The sequence below is a fragment of the Corvus hawaiiensis genome, chromosome 3, assembly GCF_020740725.1.
Source record: "Corvus hawaiiensis isolate bCorHaw1 chromosome 3, bCorHaw1.pri.cur, whole genome shotgun sequence".
Classification (NCBI taxonomy): domain Eukaryota; kingdom Metazoa; phylum Chordata; class Aves; order Passeriformes; family Corvidae; genus Corvus; species Corvus hawaiiensis.
The window spans coordinates 69,259,867-69,283,628 of NC_063215.1; the positions used below are offsets into that span (position 1 = coordinate 69,259,867).

A 23,762-nucleotide genomic window follows, 5' to 3' on the forward strand; every position below is an offset into this window, starting at 1 on the left:
AGTCAAAAAACCAGGTTATGTTTCCAGCTCTAATTTGTATGTCTAGCTTCAGAGTCAGTTTCAAAATAGGTGTTCTTTGTTTTTACAAGTCTTCTTAACTGATGAGATTTTAGAAGGAAAGTGTTCAATTGTTGCATGCAGTCTTTAGATTTCAGAAAATAATGTCATACATAAAAATTTGCTTTGACCTTGTTTTACAATTACTTGATGCCAGAAATGGTATTGGCATTATGAAAATAATGGTTTAGGTGGAGGTGAGTAAAAGTGAGCGTTTAGTTGTAATAGTGCCATATGAAGCTGCAGACACACAATAGTTGAAATATTGGTGATGTTTCCTTCACAGTTTTCATGAAAAGTAGCAGTCTTCATAATTAGTTGTTCTATTGTCAGCCTGGGAAGATCACTGAGAGCCAGAGATATCCTGTGACCACCCAGGCAGTCACTGGGCAGTCTGATATGCCATCAGGACTACTGCCAAGGACCAAGGAAGTAAAATCAGGAGAGAAGCTGGAGAATGGGTGCGGGACTCTGTTGCATCAGTGATGCAGGGAGCCAGGCTGCCCTCAGCTTCATCAGGTGCTGGTGTGAGAGCAGTCCCAAAAGAGGCAGAGAGTAGGAAGGTGCTAGAGGAAAGCCTCCTGCTGGCAGCACCAGTGCCCCACTGGAGGCTGACATTCATTCTTGCCTTTGCAGTGGGTGCTCTGGTGGGCAGCTTGGTTTTGTCAGCATTTTCGTAGATGATAAGGAACACTCAGTGTGCAATCTTCTGGACCTGGAAAGGAAGAAGTTTCTGTCACTTTTCTGGAAGCTTTAGGTGCATGAATGATGCCAAGCTGCAGTTCAGGCAGGATGTTTGTCTACCCTGTATCGTAGGAAGATTGTTTTATTGACTGTTCCATAACCCCAGCAACCATTGTGTGGATTGCACGCATCCTGATGCTATTCAGTGGCATCTGTACCTTGGCTTGCCCTGAAGAATCTTCCTCAGAATAATTGCTGCTGTGGCTGCTCACATGGCTGCTGCAAACTCACGGTGGCAACAGGTCTGAGAGTTACTGTAGGACCATAGTGCCTCTCTGTGAGACAGATTCCTGCAGGGTATCTGTGAGCATGGGGAGCATTGTTTTCCATGATGGCCTTGCACAAGGGTCTCTCGTGGCCAGGCTTGCAAAACACTGCCGTGGGACTCCCAGCCAGGGCTCCATGGGGTTTGGCTCATGCAGGCCCTTTGGAGGAGAGTGTGACAGCTCAGCTGGGGACTCCACTTCCTTTGTGAAGTAGGGAGGCAGGAGTGCTGATGGAACTGTAAGGATGAATTGATACCTACTTGCCACGGATTGTACACTTGCCGTGATGTGCAGCAAGAGGCTGTTCAGTGGTTTAGGTTTGGTTTGTATTGCAGGTCAGGTGTGTCTGTAACACTTGACAGAAGGCTGTCAGTCTTAGATATTGCATCATTGGAGTTCTGGTTTGGGGCTTTTCTTTATTGTTATTTCATTAAAACAGCATTCCTAACAGTTGAAGAAGGTGCAAAATTGTCACAGTTAAAGCATTCACTGGAAATGTAACTGGAGGATGGAGTATACTGAGAGATCAATTTAGCAGGCCTTCTGTTTAATTTGGCAAAATCTCAAATGCCATTGAGTGGTAGTGGGTTATTCAACTTTGGGTTATTCAACTTTGGCTTTGAATGTTTCCTCTCCCTGTTGTTTGCCCCTGTTGTTGCTGATTAGATGAATGACTGAATCAAGAGGTCTTTGGGAAGAAGCACATTAGTAGCAGTAGCACAGCTCTCCTACTATATGGCACAGGATGTTCTTATCAGTAAAGAAGTATTATTTCTTAGAGTATTTTGCAGAGTAGGAATTTCTGCTAAAGTGAAGGCAGGAATTTAAATAATAGTGTGAATTTGAGTTTTTCTAGAAGCAGCAGTAGGAAGAGAAAGCAAACAGGTTTCAGTTTATGTGGAAGCAAAGATGGGTAAAAAGAAAATCTGAAAGCAGCTTGTAATCCCTGTGTCTCCTTCACACTTCAAGACTTAAACAGAGGTCTCTGAAGTAAGCAGCTTATCAGGATTCCTACTTTCAAAATGCGTTGTTTCAATTCAGGGCTGCTAGAAATGAAAATATAGTCAGGAACTGTATGATTCTCTGAATGATTTCATGTATGTCACATTGTAGTTTTGGACTATCCAAAGCTGCATTTGCTGATTCGGTCATTAATTCAAGTTTGAAAACACCATTGTTTCTAGTGTCCCACAGTTTGCTATCAGCCATAAAAATGTTACTGTTCAAGTGCTTTACACAATGTGTGGAGAAGCCAGAGACTGAATCCTGCATGCTGGGAACAATGGTCGTGATGCAACTGTTCAGCACTCGGGGGTCGTGGTGAAAGCTGCTCATGCAATACGAGATGTGGCACTTCCGGTGCTGCTTAAGAATGGAAAGTGGCACTGCTGAGGTGCCTCTCTGGTCTGGTCACTGTGACTAGGTGAGGTGGCTAGAGGCTGCTGCCAGGGTGTCACCTGGGCTGCAGAGTGGCACTGGCAGTTCAGGGATACAGGTGCTGTGTTTGCAGCCAGGTACAGCTCAGGGCAGGTTTGGAGAAGGCAGAGGGATGGCCATGCGCTGGTTGCGATGGTCTCTTGGGGTGCTGAGGGCGATGATGGTTTGGAATAGGGTCTGGTTACTGGATGTGGTTGTGTTTCATTCAGGGTGTGCTAGAGTGCAAGTACTGCAATTACAGTCAGAAACCTGGTAGTGTTATATAGAAGTAAGTTTCCATTACTGTGTTTAACCCTCAGTCTCCATTAGGAGATATTCTTTATTGTAATGAGTACAATATTTTTGATATACTATGATGCCACAGCTATTATGACATATGTACGTGTTAAGGAAGACGTCTATTAAGGATCAGTACTCTGGTTTTGTGCAATATCTGCTTTAATGCTGAGAAATGGGAGATGTAACATTTTGATTATATTTGCAGATGATTCTGAAGTAAAGATACTGTAAGGATACTGTGGAAACCTAGAATGCAGAGAATATTTCTCTGCCTGTTTTGAAAGGTTTTACCCCCCTGGACAGTACTGGTTTTGACCTTTGTCCATGGGAAAATTTGCCTAGCCTCTGGGAAGAATTTGAATCTGCAGCGGTGTGAATTAGGTGATAGAACACTATGTGAGATTATCACAGGGTGAAAAATTTAGAGTTTTTAGGTCTATTTGCACAGTAAATAGAGAGAAGTAGAAAACCTCAAAATGGAGGATAAGTTGTAGTTAAAAGCTTCTCTCTCCTTCTTCACTAACTCCGTATTTTGCAGCAATAGTGGTTTGGGATGATTGGATACAGAATCCCGCAGTTCCTGTCTACATGATTTAGGAACTTGTTGGACATTGGTAAAAAAGTGAAAATATCTTGTGTTTTAAGTTTTCATTGGGTAATTTACCTTTAAAAAGGCTGTGAGATCTTGATAAGTTGTCATCTTGCTGCATTCTCTGCTCTGTGCTATGTCTAAGCCATGCCAGTGGCTTGTACTCCTTAGATAAGAATTAATAAACACCTCTCTGGAGACTGAGAAGCATGAAGTCCCATTTGCCTCCTTTTTTCTCCTGGCAAAAATCTACACGTCTCCCTTCCATCAGGGAAGACAACAATTAATGATGCGGACAGCGTTAGGATACCAGTAAGGGCTGTGACACGTTTCAGAATAATGTAGCAGTAATAGGTTGACAGTAAATAATAGGTCGGTTGTGGAAAAAATATGGAACTGTCATAATTGAAGAAAAATAGTTAAAATGCAAATTGCATCGTGTTCTGGGTCCTAAATGGCATACTAAGAACGGGGGTCAAGTAGAAAACTAGATTTCATGCCAGATTGCAAGAAAGTAAAAAAGACTAATTTTAACTCTGTGAAAACAGTGTTGCTAGATGTGAAGATACTCTTCCATTTGTAACGGCAAAAAAACTTCTAATCACTGAAGACATCATAAGTGGGATTCTGATATTTCTGTACTGCCTTTATGAGTTTCCTGAAAAGTGTTAACCACCTTCACTTACTTCTGTACTGAAAACAATTTTTGAAATTGTAAAATGCCTGTTTCTCTGTGATCGTTTTAACAGAAACCATAGTTCCTCCAGGATATTGCTCAGCAGCTGGGAGGAGTAAAACTGCTCTCCCCTTTGTGATCTTGGAGTGACTAAATTGCTCCTAGATTTCAGTTGTGCTATGAAATCACATTTCCCAGCCTTCCCTAACTTCTACTGACATACATTGCTGTCCTGTTCTGTCTGGGTGAATTAATTGCTGACTAGCAATATTGTATAAAGTATTACAAACATGTTAAAGTTCTTGGAACTTGAGAGTTGTTTTTTATTTGTGTGTTGTACATTTACAGATGTATACCTGCTTTGGAAAGGGTGCCTTGACTGCCTTATTTTTGTATTAATATTTTTGTGTTAACATTGTCAGAATATTGCACGAAAAGTAAAGTGTCAGAAAATTCCACCTTGTAAGAGCTCAGGTCTGTGCAGGAAATCCCTCTTTCCTTCAGAGGAGAAACTATTCTGTGTAACCAAACTTAAGTAGCTGAAAGTTTCCAATGATTTCAGCCCTGGCTTCCAGCAGAAATTACTCTGAATGTTTGTTTGGGTTGTGACAATTTGAGTATATCTGTTCTGCAGAATGGCTGAGAAATTAGCATCAGGAATAAATACCTAGGTAAATGGTGGTTTTCATTAGTTTTTTGTTTCTGGGTTGTGGATGTTGTTTTTTGGGGGTTTTTGTAGTTTGTGGCTAGAGCACCATTATCTAATGTGATGAACCTATTTGCTTCTGGTGCATCATCTGCCTTAGCCCCAGCAATGGTACCAGTGTTGGCCAATGAATAGGGTCGGCTCTGTTGAATCTACAACTTGGAGAAACAGCTATGGAAGTCCAAAAACTTTTTAGCCACTGTTAATCTTAATATTTGTTTTGTAGCTCATTTGTGCTAAAAGAGGAAAGGGATCTACCTGATGCTGTAATGTTTCGCTCCACATTTCTTGGCACTGATGTGCACTGTCCTTTTTCTTGTTGGCTCCCACAGTAACTTTGAATGTCTTGACATTTAAATGTGTCCAAATTACACATCCAGAGAAAATGAACAAACCTGGTGTAAAGTTTGGAGAAAAAGTCCTGAGGAGCATCTAAGGAAACTCGCAGTGTTTAGCTTGTAGAAAAGGAGACTCAGAAGTGACCATATCACTCTAAAACCACATGAAAGAAGGTTGTAGCAAGCTGGGGGTACATCTCTTCTAAGTAACAAGCAATAGAACAAGAGGAAGTGGCCTTAAATTGTGCTAGGGGAGCTTTAGATTGGATATTAGAAAAAATTTCTCCACTGGAACCAGTAGCATTACAACAGGCTGGTTGAGTCACCATCCCTGGAGGTATTTAGAAGATATGTAGATGTGGTGTTTAGGGGCATGGTTCAGTGGTGTACTTGGCAGTATTGAGTTAATGGCTAGACTTAATGATCTTAGAGGTCTCTTCCAGCCAAAATTGTTCTTTGATTCTGCAGTCTAAACCAAGACTTGTGACTCCTGGGAGCTGTGGACATTGGCAGTTGTGAACACTGTCTCAGACTCTGTAGACATTTAACTTAAAGGAAGTTGTCCTGCTGTTTGTTGCTGGTAGCACTCCCAGATTCAGCAGTGATGGTGGAAGAGCTTGAGGGCATGGTCTGATCCCTTGAATAAGGCTGGCATTTTGCATGGGGTCTGAGCTTTTCCTGGGGTCTGTGTAGCTGCAGTAGCCCAGAACGATGCAGCATAGAACTGAGACTTTGTAATGTTGGTGATGAGGTGCTGATATCCATCTTTCTGCTTGTTTATTTTTTTCTTCTCTTGGGGAATTCATAAGGGATGACTTCTGTTAGTTAATAGTTTTCAGGCATGGTACTTAAAATTTGGCTAAGCATTCAGCGAGTGCCATGAGAATACATGGTGAAAATGGATCCTGTCATTCAGCTGCACTACAAAAAGGGAGAATATCATCAAAGCTATGGTTTGTTGAGTGCAGAAAAAAGCATAAGACCCTGAAATTTTTCCTTAACTGAAGGTGGCAGGAGTATGCTTAGCCTGTTGGCATCCTTCCCAGGCCAAGCAGAAATGTAGTAGCTTAATATGACATGATGAATTAAGTGCAAAGTTGCTTTTCTTCCTGTCAAGATTGTATGTAGAATATGATTCCATTACAATAAAGACACACTTCTGAAATAGTGGGTGAGATAGAAAAACAATGAACAAACCGAAACCAGAAAGGATATATGAGCACAAAACTGGTCTTCCTATTTCTGCTGTAGTCTCGGTTTTGGAGACAAAACTTCAGGAGGAAGCACTCCAGGATGAGTGTCTCCTCTGAAGGCAAAAGGGCCTCCCCCTTTTCCTCCACCAGTAAGACAAGTGGGTCACAACAAGTGAAAGTGGAAAAAAACAAACTGTTTATTAACACACAAACAAAACAGGGTAGAACAGGATAAAAAACCCTCAAAATAAAACAAATTCCCAGAGAGGAATTCCCAGAGACACGCAGGCTCAGACCAGCCGGGGCCACCCCGCGGGCTCCTTGGACCGGCAAGGAGGGAAGGGAGGCAGTGAGGCAAGGGGAAGGAAAGGGAAAAAAGAACAAGAAAAAACCCCAACAGAACCTTTTCCCAGCTAGCTGGAACCCAAAGGAAACCAAAAAGCAGCACAGCGCTCCTGGCGCGCTCCCTCCCGAGCCCCTGCCCGGAGCCTGAAGCCCTTGGGCTGAACCGTTCAACCGCCCCCTCGGGCCCTGGCTCCGGCCCCGCCCCCGGGTCCATCCTAAAGGCACAGCATCCTTGGCCAATGAGGGGTGGGTAAGGAATAAAGCGGCTTCATAACATCAGCCCAGGACAGTTGTCAAGCTCTAAACTTTCTGGTGTTATTGAGGAGGGTGGGGTGATGGTATGTGTGCACTGGTTTCATGCTGTGATTCATGTACCAGGCCATTTGTTTTAAAAAGGACACAAAAGCAACACAACCACCCTGGTTTCCACTTGGGGTGGGTGGTATGTAGGATTCTCTGTCTTGCTGTAAAATTGTGTAGTTTTATATATGCCTCATATAGCTGCCTATGCAAAATCCTGTTTGTGCTCACTTGATGCATGTTCCAGCTGATGGCACTCTATTTATGCCTCTTTCTTTAAAGTTTCCATGATCTAAAATGGCAGTATATTGCAGGGCTTCTTAGGAGCTAAATGCATTGCTTCTTTACATGCCAACGAAAGAGTCAAAAGTGTAAGAGTTTATGAAGTCCTGGGCTTAAATAAATGAATAGTAAACTTGTAGGGATGTTGGAAACTTGATGTGTTTTAGTTAATAGTGAAGTTAGTGAGTGCTGGGCCCTACATGAGCATGTCAGAAGGCTGTATCCTCTTTCCAAAGAGGTGCTAATCTTAAGGCTCAGTCCTGCAAGTGTTGCTGGTGTAGACCTTATTTTAAAATATTAGTTCCTCTCACGGCTTTCCAGGAGCTGTTGTATTAAAGTAACCCATCACAGGGCTTTTATAACGGTTCACTTTTATTACTCTTGCAAAATATGTCAACAATGATTTGTATTTAAGGATGACTCTGAAGACAAAATTGTTATTAGAGATGTTTGAGGTGATGACACTGTTTTGTCTTATTTAAGGGAGGATTGCAAAGAAGGGAGGAAAGCTGCCTGGCATGGGAGTAGGAACTCTGGGCCCAGTCAAGTCATTTGAAGCACTTTACTGCTTGTGCCTTGGCTGTGAACTCACATCTCAGCCTGAGTAAATATACTGGTGTCTTCTGAAATAAGTATTGGCAATCCCAGTGCCATGGCATTTTGTCTTCTACCTCAGTTTTACCTTCTCAAGGTCCCATTTTCAGCTTCCTAATTTTCAATAATTTAGGCTGGTATATTTTCAGCGTGAGAAAAATGCCTAGGGCTGGGTTTTCTTTTTTCTTATGTGTTTGTTTCAATTTGATTAAAAAATAATGTACTATTTTTGAGAAGGCAGCTAGTGGAATTGCATCGTTTCTTAGAGTTTGTCAAAAATAAATTCTGGAAGACTCTTGATTGTTAAATAATGTAATACAGTGAAAACTGCTGTGGGAAACGAGAAGAAAACAGTGGAGACCTCTTAAACAGCTTGTGTGAAGCTGCAGTGGCAGCAGAGAGGAGGTATTTTCACAGCTGTATTTTGTTTGGAGTTAGGGGAGCTGAGGAGCTGACACTGGCTGACCATAGCATGAGAGCTGCCGATAGCAGATCCATACGGATGTCAAGACTTGGAACAAAATGACTTGTGGTAGGAAGTCTGAGATGAATTTTTGAGGTCTGAAGAGGAAAATAACGCCACAAAAGTCCTGACACGTGTCCCAAAGCCTAGAGCGTTGTCAGGCCAAAAGACACGGAAGCCCAGAGCAAACTGCTGCAACTTTGCTGAAAGGTTATTTCATGTTCTTCTCAGGGTAGCAAATTGCCATGGCACTGCAGTCCCCTGCTTGTGCTCCTTTCAAGTGTGTAGGTTGTGATCAGATTGAAGCAAATTTGGTCTTGGCATTAAAGTGATTTTTGAGTGGTTTTTTGGAAAAGAATCTCTTTCCCACGGGAGTCCATTCAAAGGGGAGAGTTCCGTATTCTTCAGAAAGTACCCTCTATCTTTGGATCAGAGGTCAGGATAATTTACAGAAGTGTTAAATTCTCCATGAATAACTTATTTCAATACTGCAGGCACCATCCCCATAGCTGTTTGTCTATCCTGATGATTTTTACACTGTAGACCATTGTTTCTATGTCTGAAGATGCTAGGTTCCTTAATTTTTAAGTACCTGGCTTTAAGACACAAGCATTAAAAAAACCCAGACCAACAAAGAACCCCGTAAACAACTAAAAAAAACCCCACCAAACAAAACCTGTGAGCAGTGAACACTTGAATAAATGGAGTGAGATTTGATTTTGTTTCTGTAGTGCTTATGTGAATACATTTCCTGTGTGAAGACTGCATCCTAGATAGGGCTCACTTAAGAGAAGTGAGTTTTGCAATCTGTTGTTGCCTAGGGAACTCAATAATTTAGCTCCAGAATTACTTGTTGCCAATTACAGAAGTACTTGGAGAACCTCATTTGTAAAGGGACTGAAATCCCATGTGAAGAAAGACAAAGCCATAAGAAAATTAATGAGTGAGATCTGGATGTTCTTGCCATGTAAGAACGTTTTTACTTAAGGAAATGCATAACTTGCAAGAGTAAACTGATCTGTATGTAATTAGTATGTAAGCTTCTAATGTACAGAAAATCACAACTCTTTAACTTTTTAATAGGGGAGAGGGTACTTCTTATGTGTTACATTTGTGTAAGATTTTTTTTTTTGTGTTCTTCTTGCATTCTTGGGTATAAAAGAGAAGAACTCATTTAATGGTTAATATTATAAACACATACTATATAAATAATAGTTAATTATGACCTTTTCCTGGTACCACGGTTGCTGTTGACAGATAGCATTGAACAGTAGTCTGGCTTAGCTCTAGAGGGTCTTCAGCTTTATTTTGATGTAAAACAATATAAACAACTCTCTAGATTAGATTTCTCTGGGTAGATTTCTCTATCTTTTTTGATAATGTCATCTTTCTGAGAAATGTAGACTAATGCAGAATAAAGGACAAAGAATTGCATTTTTCATGTATGTCTGAATGTTGATTTCAGTATGCTGCAATTTCTTTACTCTCTGTCTCAGCCAAACTCAATGGAAATTTGTAGAAATGAAATACTGCTGCTGAAATCACCCTGTGAAATGTAGAATAACACCACTCTGCCTGCTGTATGATTAGAACAAGAAGCCTATTCTTACCTTTCAGCAAAAGTTTAAAGCATTATCGTAAAGCTCTGGCATTAGAAAATCGTTTTTACTCTTGAACAGAAGGTTGACAAGCACATCCTAAAAACGTTACACCATCATACATAATATAGTACATCTAATTTATACTGGTCTGTAGCGTGTGACAAGGTGAATATCTTTGTTATAACTTTTGAAACAACTTATTTAATGTTGTGTAGAAATCTCCCAACCACTGAAGCAAAGCAGTGGTTGTTGCTTATATAAATAAATATATATTTAGTTATATGTAGATGTAGTAAAAAATTACCTTAATCCGCATGTACATTGAGAATTTGAATTTAGATAATGGCTGCTGTATCGTCATAGTCTACATGGCACAGATGTTTTTCATATATTTTAAGATGTCCCTTGTAAGAAACATTGTCTGCAGGAGGGCTGGTGAGTGGCAGTTAGAGATCTGTTAAACTACCACATCTTAGTGGTGACATCCTGATGTGGTTCTCCAAGCTAAATAAAACACAGGAAAATGATATAAAAAGAAAGAGCACGCCTAGGTAATTGTTACCAGTAGTGAATGTTTGCAACTTAGAGTTCATGAGTGCGGTCAAAGCATCCAAGAGCAGTCCTAAGTAAACAGTTATCCCAGTGAGTCAAAATGTATTTACGACCCTCTTAGTTACCTTCGTCAAGTTTGAGCTCCTTGCTTTTTTTGAGTTAGGTTAGTAGATACATAAAGTGCAAGTATTTCTGGGACAGGTAGGGAGCACGAGAGAAATAATGCCAGTTTGAAGAGTTCTGCTGAGGCTGTTGACGCTTGGTCTGCTTCAGTGGTTGTATGGCACTGCTACAGTGTAGTTAACCTTTTCCACATAAAGATGTTAATGCAGAATTTGCCATTGCTGACACTTTCAGGACACTGTTTTAGTCATTGGAGAGCTTAAGGCAGCAAGAATTTATCAATACATCTGAAAACTTGTCTTCCAAATGTTTTCACTCAAACTTTTGAAAATTGAAAGCATACAAAATGCTTATCAAAAAACTGATAGCCAAATTTTTGCTGTTTCAAATTGGTACGTTTGTTTTTACTGCTGGATGTGTTTGAGTTGAGGAAGCTCATGAGGGCTGTGTAGTGTCTTTCACACAGGTAGGCCTGGTGTATGCATTGTGGGTCCTCGGCTTCAGTAATGAGGACAGCATTAGATTTTGAAGAGCAAAGTTTTTATAACAATGCATTCTTTTTTTTTTGTAGGGCATCCTACTGAATGTTTACGAATCAATCTAACAAATCACGCACCCATACAAAAATAGGTACAAATCTTATTTAAGATCATGAGAAATGAGGCAAAAGGCAGAAAAAGTAATATTTCTAGGAATCATAAGGCTTGTGCTAGACACTTGCAGTGCTTTGTAGAGGAAGAAAATACTTTCAAAAATGCTGACTTTCAAGTTATCTATTCCATTATACTTTTCTCAGTAAAGGCTGAAGTCTGAAGTAGAAGTTACGTATTGCAAGGGTTCAGAATGACAGGAATGGGGTTAATCCTGTACTTTTACAGTTGCAGAAGATGAAAGGATGCTGAAATAGAAAGGCAGGTTTAAATCTAGTGCAATGCTCTGTGTTTGCTAAAACTTGGCTCTTGTTTTTGAACATGCAGTTTCTATATAGAAGTTCTTAAAATACAAAACTCCTGCACTGAGAAGTCTTTGTGTCACTCAAATCCATCTCTTTGAGACTGGGGTAGAGAGGAGTTAAAATATCTTCACGAAGAGAAGCTGGATAGTGTGAAAAATGAGCAGTTTGGCCAAAGGATTTATAGTAATGGAAAATATTTCTATTAAATCATGTTGAAGTCTTGAAAGCCATCTGAAGCTGTAGTATTTTTTGTAGTAGAGATTAATAAAATTTTAAGCTAATGTCATAAAGAAGAAATAGCTCATTTAGGTACAGTATGTTCCTTATCTGACCTACTTACATGGTCCGTTTTGCAGTTACAGGCTTCTAACAAACTTGGCAAGAAATGCTACTTCCAGTTTTGTGTCTGTTAAGACCTTGGAGGATGGGAAGCTAATAATGGTTAAACAGCTTGTAATTCCTTTTCAATTGTATATTGAGAAAAGAAAGCAATACAAAGATAGCTGCTTCTTACATAGAGTGCTCTTGCTTTTCGTAGAAGTATAGGGAAGAGTTTTACAGTGATTCTCCTGGGGCACAAAAAATTGGTAAAGAGGAAAATGAGACAGACTTGTAAAAAGGTTCCTTTTTAAAATTTTCATTTGTATTTTTTGAGATCCAATACTAAGAAAACCTGAACTATGGAGAAAGTGGAAAACAGACTTACAGCTCGATCTTGCAGACTACCTCATATGGGGGGTCCATTATCCTAAATGCAGCTGCCTCTGTAAAGAAGTGAGACAAAATCATAGCAACCATATGACTCAGATGTTGTGAAAAGCACATGCAAGGAAAACTCATTTGGCTTCAGCACAATAAAAATATGAATAATTCTTTAGAGATGTATGTGACCAATTTTCTGTGAAGCATGTTCATTTTTTCTCTGCTAGGAAGGTGCCTCTGGGGTCAGACCACAGACCTAGGCAGCTTCTCGGAAATGTGCCTCCAGGGACAGGAACTTCAAACCAAACGCCCAACAAACAACTCCTTCTGGATAGTATTTGCAGTGTAGTACTTAATAATACTAATAATAGTAATAAAAGTCTTCCGTGAATAACTGGTGACTTGCCAGCTGGGTGTTTTCCAGAATTCATTGACTTGCTGTTTGCCAAGATTGCCTGTGCAGGGGAAAAAGAGGGAAATATATCTGCATAAATGCAGCAGACAGGAATAAAGCTTGCAAGTTGGGTTAAGATTAAATAATAAAACCCTTGTCTCTGGAAAAACATCATGTGAAAGAGTAGAGCTGATGTCTGTCACTGATGTAACAGGAAACTTGAGACTGGTATCATCTGAGAAGGTGTCTGGTTAGATACGGATTCCCTGGAGTTTGTAGCCTGAATGCCAGAGTGAAGTGAGACTAAGAGGCCTTGCACTTGACAAGGTCTTCATTGAAGCTTCATCATTATGTCCGTTGTCCATCCCTCAGCCTCACTGTCATCACTTTGGTAAGGGGAGCTTTGTAAAGACAAGGTTCATCTGTGGAGCTGCAGTCCTGTACTTCAGCTGCACGGAGGGAGGGAAGTCTCCTGCGTTGGCTGTGCTGTTCCCTGTGTGGCAGTGTGCATTGAAAGGGAAAGTGTCATGGCTCCGTCACCATCACTCCCGTAGAGTTTCTTCCTCTGCATTATGCGTTCTGCAGGGTAGAGGAGAAAAAAAGTTTTCTCTGAAGAAGTCCAATGGCTTGCAAATGCTCTTGCAGTTTTCTCTCACTTAGGAGGAAAAGGGGAAAATGGAGTAATCGTAAGTGTTAAAAAGTTTCTTCATATGACAACCAGTTTAAACTTCTTGCCAAGCTAATGAAGCTGTCTCTGTACATTCAGCTGGAGTGGAATGATCCTCCTGAAAAGCTTTCACAGAGTGCTAAAAGAGATGCAAAGGGAGGGAACTGGTTTTCACCTCCCATCATGGCTCTTTTCTGCAGTTTCCACTTTGTTTCCATTCTGCTTTTATGAAGATGTTGCCTTTATCCATATTGAAATTTGTATGCTTGTTTTTACTGGATTGTATCTTGCACTTTCAGACAATTTCTTTAACTGATCAGTATCTTCCTGTTCTCTTCAGAGTTTCAGCAGATTTTAAGTCCCTTCAGTTGGTATTGTTATCAAATTTGATACCGGTACTCTTTAATGCATCTTTCAAGTAATGAATGAGAATATTGAGTGGTGGGATCCAGAACAGTACCTAAGGGAAATTTGCCTGATTAAAAATAAAAAAAAATGAGGTAATCATTAAAAAGAAATATTACTGGAATAAGACTTGGTTTAATTTGCCTCTTGGTTCTCAAGCAGTGTGATATTCCTGGCATATGCTTGATTATTTCCTCTTGGTTATCTCCAGTGCTGTCCAGTCCTCATCCCCTGATTGTTGCAACATTTTTCTGTTTCCAGTTTAAAAGTGTTGGGTTTTGATAGCTACTGTCAGAGAATTTTCTTTCAGCTGTATTTTCACTCATTCGTTCCCTGTTAATTCTCAGATGCAGTTGTTACTGCAGCCTTCCACAGGCGGATTCCCAAGTATGCTACCTGGATGTCATGGAGTCAAGCTCATTTCCAACTATCAGGTGTTTCTAACTACTCTCTGATTTGCTAGTTTCTGTGCTATTCTGTTCATTTTTATATTCAGCCATGATAATTTGATAGTGTTCACCATTATTCTCATGTTATCCAGTTAAGAAATGAAGTCAGAGACAAGCGTTTGTCTGTGTTACTTCGGTGGGTGGCAGTTCAGCTGTTGAACTGTGAGCTTTTCCCAACTTGCCCCTTTAAATTCTGAACAGGTTTGTTGGTAGCTGCCTAGCTGTAGGTATAACTTGACCACACATCTTGAGAGATTTTTTTTCCTCAGGAACAGCTGTGTGTATTTATAGAACTGACTCTGCATTTTGTTAAGGTAAGTCTTGCTGAGGAAATTAAGAATAGAAGTCATTACAAAATATTTGGCACGCTTTTTGACAGAAGGTAAGATAAAAATCTTTGAGGAGGAAAGAAAAGGACACCATATTTAATCTGTGTCCACTTGCTGCGTGATACCAGAATGCTGAATTTAAGAACCATCTGAAAACTGGAGTGAAGTTAACAGCAGGTTAATAGGTCTTTAAAGTGCATTTAGTAAAGAGCTGCCTGACCACAAAGATAGATCACAGTCTTTGTTTTCATAGCAAAAGGAATTAAAGTTTGGCTTAATGGCACCTTATTTTTTTTGGTAGGTTTTCTCTACAGTGTCTCAACAGAGCTGTATATGTGCTTTTCCTTTGTGTGCGGGAAAGTACCTTTTGGGGCTAGTTTTATTTCTTTATTTAATGTTAATTTTTTTCCCCTCTCCCTTCCCCCAGTATTAGTAAAGCAGTTTATTAACAAAACAATTAAATGAAACACCTCTCTATACATTTTAAAATGCTCACAATTCAGAGCGGATCTGTGATTTTGGAGTAGTTTGCCTTCTGCAGTCTCCTCTCTTTGCAAGAGGAGGGCCATCTGATGTATATTATATTCTGCATTGGTTTAGAACCTCCTGTTATTCAAACCCTTCGTATCTGTATTCGTATCAGTGGTACTTCCATATATAATGCATATGCAGAATTGCCAGTAAGTTTTCAAAAACTCTCCTTGAATGTGCCACTTTCTCTCCTAATTGTGTTAGAACTATGAAACTTGTAGGTAAACAAATCTGAATTATATCATGATGAAGTTTCTAGGGTTCAGTTCACTGGGTAATAAAGCAAAATAGGTATTTTTGTCAAGTTCCATCTTTTTTCCTTCATTGTGTGCAGTGATGTAGAATGAATTGAATGTGTGGGTTTGGTGCTGGTTTGGTTTCGTTTTTTGCCTGTAGGTTGGTTTGTGGTAGTGGGGGTTTTATTGCATTTATGATTTTAAAAACTAAGAGTAACTAAAATTATTTTAAAGGCAAGAAAGGAAGAAAAAAAAATCCGTTGAGGAATGTTTTTAAAAAATAAAGTTTATTTTCCTTTTTTTTGTGGTCAGAAATGAAAATTTTGATAGGATGTTAGTCTTGCACAGAGGAAACCAATTGTAGGTACACAGCTTTTTACATATGATGTAAGAAACAGCAGTAAGTCACTCTGTATTCTAGTGCAGATTGGTCAGTGGGGTTTTGCTGTTTTGCTGTGTTAACGTTCCGTGTACACCCCTGGAAAAACTTTCCTGTGTGAAAGCTGGTGTGACTGTGCTGACCTCAGGAATAGCAGGGATTTTCCTTTTAAGTTAGATTTGAGCTGTGGGCAAACATCATTTTGCTAGTCTGCTAGTTTTCAAGTTGTAGTTCCTAACCCCTTTCCTGCCTTTGGACCACAAAGGGCTCCAAGATGTGATGATATGATGACCAAGAAAATCATATTATTTCAGATGTGTAAACATCTATGAAATTTCTAAGCATGTCCACTGCATAACTGGGAGGGAAAAAAATAACAAAGGAAGCAGAGCAGAGTTTATCCTCTTCTAATAACTTACTGGCACTTCAGTTTATTTTGAAGGTGCAGCTCTTAATGATTAGAGGTGCTTGGTGGGGAAATTCTTCTTCAAAGTCTGATTTCCAGACCAGAAGACTCCTCAGACAACTATTAAATTGTTCCTTTCCTTTAAACATCAGAAGGTCTAAGGGATTGTTTGCCAGTAGAGGCTGTATTGGTGCCTGGAAGTGTGAGGTGGTGGCCAAGTGAAAAGAACAAAGAAGGATTTTTACAAGACAAATTAGTTTTGTCATTAGCTGGGTCCCAGCTCCCTTAGACTGCTGCTTGTGACTCCCTGCAAGGTAAAACCCTGCTCCAGAAAAATAGTCCAAACTCCGCATTTTCAGTGTTGGCTTTCTCTCCCTATCTTTACACAATTCTTTCCATGGGATATCAGAATTGTTCGAGTAGAGTTATGCTATTTCAGTTACTATCAAAGAGTCTTCAGTTCACACGTAAGTCCATTTACTTCCTATTCCTGTACTCCCCAGTCATTTTTTGGAAAGGTTTTTTTCCAGAATTGCAGTTATTTTGTTATCTGTAGTTCTGAACTGTACACAGCAGTATTTGTCCTTAATCCTGGTTGACTGACCATCTATCTCTGTTTAAACTTGGCTTGCTTCAAACAAAACCCCCACACTTCAGTGATTCCAAGAAAAAAGGAACGTAACCACAAGGTTTCCCCAAAGATTTTGCATACAGCTGCTTCACTTAACCTCAAGGATAGTAAATTATGGAAAAATTTGGACGGCCTCCATGTATTCACCATTTTCTATAATAAAGCTGATGGGGTTTTTTTAATCTCTGGCAGAGTCTGGAGGAGACGTGTTCAGCCAGCCCAAGTGTGCTGTGGAGCATGTTTATGGAATGCATAATACCACTTGTTTTGAGACTTGATTATTTTGTCTGACTTGTTTCTAATGCCTTAGACTTTCAGAAGTCTACGAAAGACTTCTTCTAGAAGGCAGAAAATTTCCTTTTTGAAGAGTAAATACTCCTCTCCAGGAAAAAAAAATCTAGAATAATCTTGTTGGTCAGCAGACAAGAGTAATAATGTCTTTAATAAGCTTTATTAAAGGACTTGAGAGAAGTCATCCTAATTATTTAATGCCATAGGTTGCTTTGGGGTAATGGACAAGATGCCTAATGAGGAAGCATGACTCTCTCTTTTATGACTTTATCATTTCCACTGCAGAAAGCCTCTTCTCTTCTTGTGGCACTTAGTAACATCAAACACATGTTGTCTGTGCCATAGCGTATAAAAGCTGCATGATAATGTTCTCCATCTTAGATAAGCATGTTAATGCAATTGCAATAAACAGTTGAGGTTATGTACCTTTGGTGCTTTTGGTATCTGTTCCTAAGTCTCTGATTTTTACTGTGCAGCTCTCCTACTACATCAGCTGTTAGTAGCTGGTGGTTCATAGATTGGCTTTACCTTGTATGCTTCCATGGTTGCAATTTTTATAATGCTGAATTGTTTTTAAACTAACCTAATCTGATATGGATTGTGTGAAAAGTGGCCCTATGTGTAGAAGTGGTGCCCTGTTTTAGGTTTGTAAAACTTGTAAGTACCCAGCTTGGGAGTCATACTTAGTAAGATTTTCGTGGCCTCTTGTGTTAAAGTCATCATCTTTCCTTCAGGCCTTTTGCATAGGTGCACATTTTTCATTATATTTCTGCATTCATGAAGGCTCCTGTAGTGTGGCCCCTGTTTTGCAGACAGAATGGAAGCAAGCCAAGACCTATAATGCAGTGGTCAGCGAGGGCACATGCTGGGCTTCTTGGGGTTAAGGAGCTGGCTAGTGTACCTCACAGGCTGCTGCTGCACTCCATTGCAGCTGGATTTGTGGAGTTATTTTAGTGTGTATGAAATGTGCAGCAAAAAGTTTTGCTTTTATTACTGAAAACAAATTCTCATTTAAAACTTGAACCCAAAAGAATTCAGACTGTTAAATTGATGTGGTGAGCCGTGGACGCCAAGATTGACTCTGGCTTGTGTGCTTGAGGAGCAGAAGGAGGAGCTAGCTCTGCACATGGAGTTTGGGGAAGTGTAAGGGTGTGGAGACTGTCTGCAGCTTTTGCATCCTCTGCTCATTGTGAGTTATTCTGACCAGGTTTCAAATCTCTGTTTCCTTCCTCACTTGTGTTTGCCTGGCAATTCATTTCTATCAGTTTACAGCTTCTGAATTTGAGCAAGCAACTGCCATGAAAAAAACCTTTATAAAATGACTCATAATTGTACTCTTGTCTTTTAAGTGGATACAGTAGTAACTAGACTGCGCTGTGAAAAAACCAACATTTTGATTACAGAAATCAAATCTACAGGTTGTATGTTCAAAGCTAGAGATATTTTCATGTAATTTTGATCATTAAAAAATTTCCAAGGAAGGAAAATGCAGTCTTCATACTAAGAACATAGATTACTGATACAGAGAGGTGAATTAGTTATAAGCTCTTTGACTTTAAGGAATACCTCAAAAATATTTCTGTAATATAACTCTGACACTCTTGATGCTGCTCTATAAGATGCTGTGTAAGCTCTTGACTGGTAATTCAAGTCCTTCTCTACTGCAAAATTGGCTGTGATATGTGATTGGCAAAGGTAGTTAATACATATGTAGTTAATATTCCTTTTATTTTGGTAAGCATAAATTGCATATATTTTGGGGAGAAAAGGAAAAAATTGTTACTCCTGTAACCACTTTAATACCAATTACAAAACCTAAAGTTTTGCTAATTTTAAAAAAAAAAATTAGTAGTTTTCATCTAATGTTTGACTTCTCAAGTGTGTTAACTTATTTAGACAACGAGCATCACTTTGTTATGTATCAAAATCAAACAATTTTCCTGACACAATGAGAAAACTATCAGAAATGTTTTTATCAACAACAGTGTCTTTCTGCTCGCCTAATTGCAAAGAGGAGGAAGCTGCTATGAACTAGTAAGAGCCTGACTCTACAGGATTCAGGTAAATCCTGAATGAGAAGTTTTCCTTGCTCTCCTCCCAGATTAACTGAGAGGAGAAATGCTTATTTTCAAGTCCATGTCACTGTGTGTGGAGTAGCTACTCTAACAGAAAACCAGACTGCCATCTCTTTCAGTAGTCTGGGAGCTGAATTTCTTCCCTGGCAATTAGAATCATGTCAGAGGAATGAATAAAGAAATTATCCTGAATGTAGGGCATCAGCCATATTATCTATGGCATTAAATTAAGTAACTGGATTGTTCAAAGGGTGGGTATTTGTGTCAAATGTACAGAGAGATAGTTTCTGGTATGCTTCAGAAGATGATTTGTGATTTCAAATGACCATCAAAAAGTTACTGTTTGGGCTTTTGTAGTTGCTCAGACTCTTCCAAGATCAACGTAAAAGAGTGTGTTTGGGGTATTGAGACTTCCCTTTAGATGAGTTGGAAGCCTTCTGACTGAAGTTTTCAGTACTTTATAACATATGCCAGAAAACAAGAGGAAAAACAGAAAGCAAAATATTTCTGAGAGGTAATCTCAACTTTTTGTTGTACAAAGAAATTCATCATGCTGTGGCAGCAGTGGTGGTTGGCAGGCTCTCTCCCCCCAAGATGGTGTGGTCCAGGTGGCAGCTACCTCCCCCAAGAGTCAGGCAAGGGAATGGGGGCCCTTCCACTTCCGGCTACCTGCTTTTCCTGCTGAAAACAACTCCCAGCACTGGTGTGGGTGCTATTGAATATTCCACACTAAAGTTTCACTTCCTTGTTCTGTAGCCATAACACACACACAAACATCTCCTTCCTGCCTCCTGGATCCAGAAACCTCTGGGGGCATTTTTTGGCACTTGGAAAAACAAGGGGTTTGGCTAGATTGTCAAGCAAAAAGTCCTTTGGTTCTGAAATGATGCTGTATTCCACTAGCTTGTGGTTTTTTGCCTATTCAACACCCCAGGAGCAGAGATGCTCATGAGCAGGACAAGCTTTTTAAAGTCCTCTTCTGTGTAACTTTTGGATGTCTAGTAAGCACCTGTAAAAATTACTCTCTTACTTCATACTGATGTAAGGTTAGAGCAGAGGTATTTTTGCTGTCTTTGGTAGGAGGATGACTGAGAGGAGAGGTATGTGTGGCCCAAGGGGAACTTTTAGGCGTGCTGCAAGGTTTCATCATCTGCTGGAAGATGTTGGGAAAGCATGTGATTAATACTTCAGGAGAAGGGTTCGGGAAGGGCAGTTACAGGGAAGACGGTCTATGTGTGTGAGGGAGTGTGTATTTTATGTGTTGGTGTGTGTTTTTAAGGAATGGGTAAAAAGTCTGAAATTGTTGCCTTTTTCTATTGTAGCTTACTAAGAAGGGTGGACTTGTTTAGAAGCTTTTTTTTTCCCTGAAGCTTTTTGTCTGAATTAAAAGAGAATCTTGAAAAGGCAGGTGCAATTACATCAGAATACAACTCCCATTCAGTCAGTACTGTTTGAGAACAAAAAAGTAGCTTGGAGGTTGGAAAAACAGTTAGAAGAGAGAGAAATGAATGCTTGTCAGTTCCATCAGACCAAAATCTGATAAAGGCCTTTGATACTTGATTATTTAAGAAAACTTTTTTCCAGTTAACTGTGCTTACTTGCTTAACATGTACAAGGATGCACCTGGCAATTTTTTGTCATGCAAATGATTGAATAATGATTGATTGATTAATTAAAACTGCCTTGGGCCATATAATTTTTTTGGTAAGATGACAGTGTGCATCTAATCTTGTATTACAAATGTAGTCAAAATAAATTACTTTTTAATCAAAAATTAAAGCTGAGGGAATTTATTTTCCTTGAATTATTTGGCACCACAAAAGCAGTGGGATAGAGGTGTACTGGTTCCATGAATTGGAAAGTTTGGAAGTTGCATTGGATGGCTTTTGTTTATCTCCATCCTTCTTCTTTTTGTAGGAAATTCCACTTATTTGGATGACCACGGACCACCACCTCAAAAGGTAAGCTGCTGTTATTTTGTGTTTGCTTTATCCTTACTTTTTTGGCTTTTGTTTTTAACGTATTTTATGTCTACTTGTATGCCAAGCAACTCTGCTGAGTTTACATCAACAGCACGTGGCCTTTCTGACATTTTCCACCCCAAGTGTTTTCAGGTGTTTGTAAGTAACTTGGGTTAAAACTCATTGTGATTAAGCTGATGGAATTTTTGTTATTGAGTCAAGGGTAGGCAGGGTTTTAGTGGTTTTGTCTGTCAGCACTTTTGTGTAAAAAACCAAGACACTGCAGTTAGAGCTAATCCAGCAGATGAAGGTGGCCTTTGGCTGGCAGCAGTTCCTGGAACATGGGTGCTGCTATGAACACAATACTTGAAGCAAGTCAGTAGGAAAAATGTAATGAATCTGAGTAATGAGCCCTTTTTTAGGAATAAGGTTCACCGTTCCTATCATATATGACTGTGCTGCATAAGCTTTTCCCTCACATCACCATGGCACCTGATGACATTTCAGGTTAGGAAGGGCATAGTGATAGTTTCTTCAAGAGGAAAAAAGTGGAAGCAGACCCTTAGGCTTTCCTGTTTTGTTCTCCTTTGTTCTACCCTGTGTTGGTTTGTTCTCTGAAACATGATTTGATACTATATTTTACCTGTCTTTCCAGCCTATTATAGCTCCTTTTGCACAGTACAGACATGTACTGTGCAAAAGGACAGATTATTTCACTGATGTGGCCCACCATAGATGCTAGTGCAGCAGGTGAGTGTGAGTAGTAAGAGATGGGGTGGATGTGAACACCACCTCTGGTGGGTAGCCCTCCTTCATAGCTGTTCACCTGACCATGAAGTCACATCATGAGCCAGCAGGCCTTGAGTCGAAATGATCAACCACAGGTGTGTACCAGTGTAGTGAAACAGTTGGCTTTCAGTCAGCAGAAGGACGATAATGTGGAAAGCAATTCCGCTTAGCTTAGTTATCAATGAAAACAGACAGGAATCTGGGTTTCTTCACCTTTTAGCTGTGCAATGACATCTGCTATTTTCAGCTGATGTATGGGTATTTGTACACTGTTAAAATTCAGACAGCTCACTTGGAGAAATGATGTACATTTGATTTTCTTCCTGTCAACACAAATTACTCAATTTTTTGTGTACTCAATTACAAAATCAAATGGATGTAGACAGAAGCGGCAAAATCAACCTGTTGTGTTTATCATTGCAAACTGAGATGGTACACGGGTATTCTAAGGCTAAGCAAATGTTTAACACTTAAAATCTGTATAGTACTCTCTGGTTCTTTTGAAATACTTTTTTTTTTTTTTTTTAATTCTAGTACCAGCTGCTTCTCTTGTCCAGGAGTACAGCAGCCTGCGTGAAGTAAAGAATTATGTTTGTCGTGTCTTGAGTGAGCACTCTGCTTGGAAGAATAAAGCAATGCTTATTCCAAACCTGTATTTCTCATGCTTGGATTAGCATTCAGAAATGCCAAGCTGTTCTAGTAAGGAAAATGTTGTCATCTAGATAAGAGTTTTTAACCTTGAAAACTTTATTCAGATTTTGGTACTTTTTCTTTAGGAATTTTGCTTTACCAATTAATGGTGCTGTGGATGGGATCCATACTCCAATGGGCAGTAGCAATTGGACAGATTTATTCAACCCAGATACTTTCCTCTTTACATTGTGGAAATATCTTTTGCCTGTCTAAACATGTAATTTTGGGCTATGTTCACACAGCCTCATCCAGCTGCAGCTGGATGCTGCAGCTCAGTTGTCTGTAGAAAGCCCAGCTGAATAGATATGTACATGATTGATTGGTTGGGTTGGTACTCTTTGATTAGCTACTTCCAGTCAGTAAAGTTTGTGGGTTTCCTGTAATCATCCTCACTCTTGAAAGCTTGGTGAAAAGCTCAACGGAGTAACAGGCTATACAGCCTTCTGTAAGTTAAAAGCATTTTGCTTTTTGAAGTATTTGCCCATGTTTCAAAAACATTGATAAAATATGGATCATTTTGATCATCCCTTGGACAAGCCTGCTTATTCCTGAGGTTTGGGGTTTTTTGTTTTGTTTTTTTTTTTATTCCTGTAATCAAAACATGGGTGGGAATTGGTAGATCCCCAGATAATTCCTGGTATTTGCTTGGGGTCGTGTTTTGAACTAAGATGCTCTTGCTTTGTAAATTTCATGCATCGTATTTTTGGCTAAGTGCAGTTATTTACCCTCTTACAGCTTCATATCTGAACTGTGAAGTCTGCGGGTGTGAGTGAAATTTGCTGTGTTTTTGTCTTTCAGGTAGCCTCCATTCACATGACTTGATAGCTGCCTTCATTTAAACTAACAGATGGTTAAGGTCTATGCATGCTTTAATTCAACATATAGAAACCTGTCAGAATAAATCAGTCCTGACTCCAACATTTAAACTATTTCATTACAAAATGCTTAAAAACTAGAAGTGGTGATAATGCACAACAGTGCATTGCCTGGGGTTGAAATGACTGGTAGCTAATATGGGCAGTGTGTAGTTAGCTGTAGGGGAAGGCCACCAGCAGCTGATACGCACTGGACCGTAGCTGTTTTGCAGAGTACATTCCAGTATTTGTTGGAAATCGTATTAGTTTTGGCTTTTTGTCATGGCTAGGTGCCAGAGCTTTGGATTTTTTCAAATACCCATGTGGGGTTTTTTTCCCAGTGGAAGAACTGAAAATAGCACTTGTTATCTGAATAAGGAATTAGCATCATCACATTTCAGGAGATCAGGGTACTGGTCTGCTTTTTTCAAGTGAAGGTAGCAGCAGCAATTTTCTCAGTGCAAGCAAAG

At 39.7% G+C, this 23,762-nt stretch overlaps 1 protein-coding gene across 2 annotated transcripts in view; it reads left to right on the plus strand.

Annotated features, from left to right (window-relative positions):
• Positions 1-23,762, plus strand: part of UST (uronyl 2-sulfotransferase) — a 170,475-nt gene that overhangs the window by 36,041 nt on the left and 110,672 nt on the right. For both annotated transcript variants that reach the window (XM_048297608.1, XM_048297609.1), the window contains exon 2: positions 20,913-20,956. In XM_048297608.1, the coding sequence (XP_048153565.1) occupies positions 20,913-20,956 (44 nt within the window). The remainder of the gene's footprint in view (positions 1-20,912; positions 20,957-23,762) is intronic.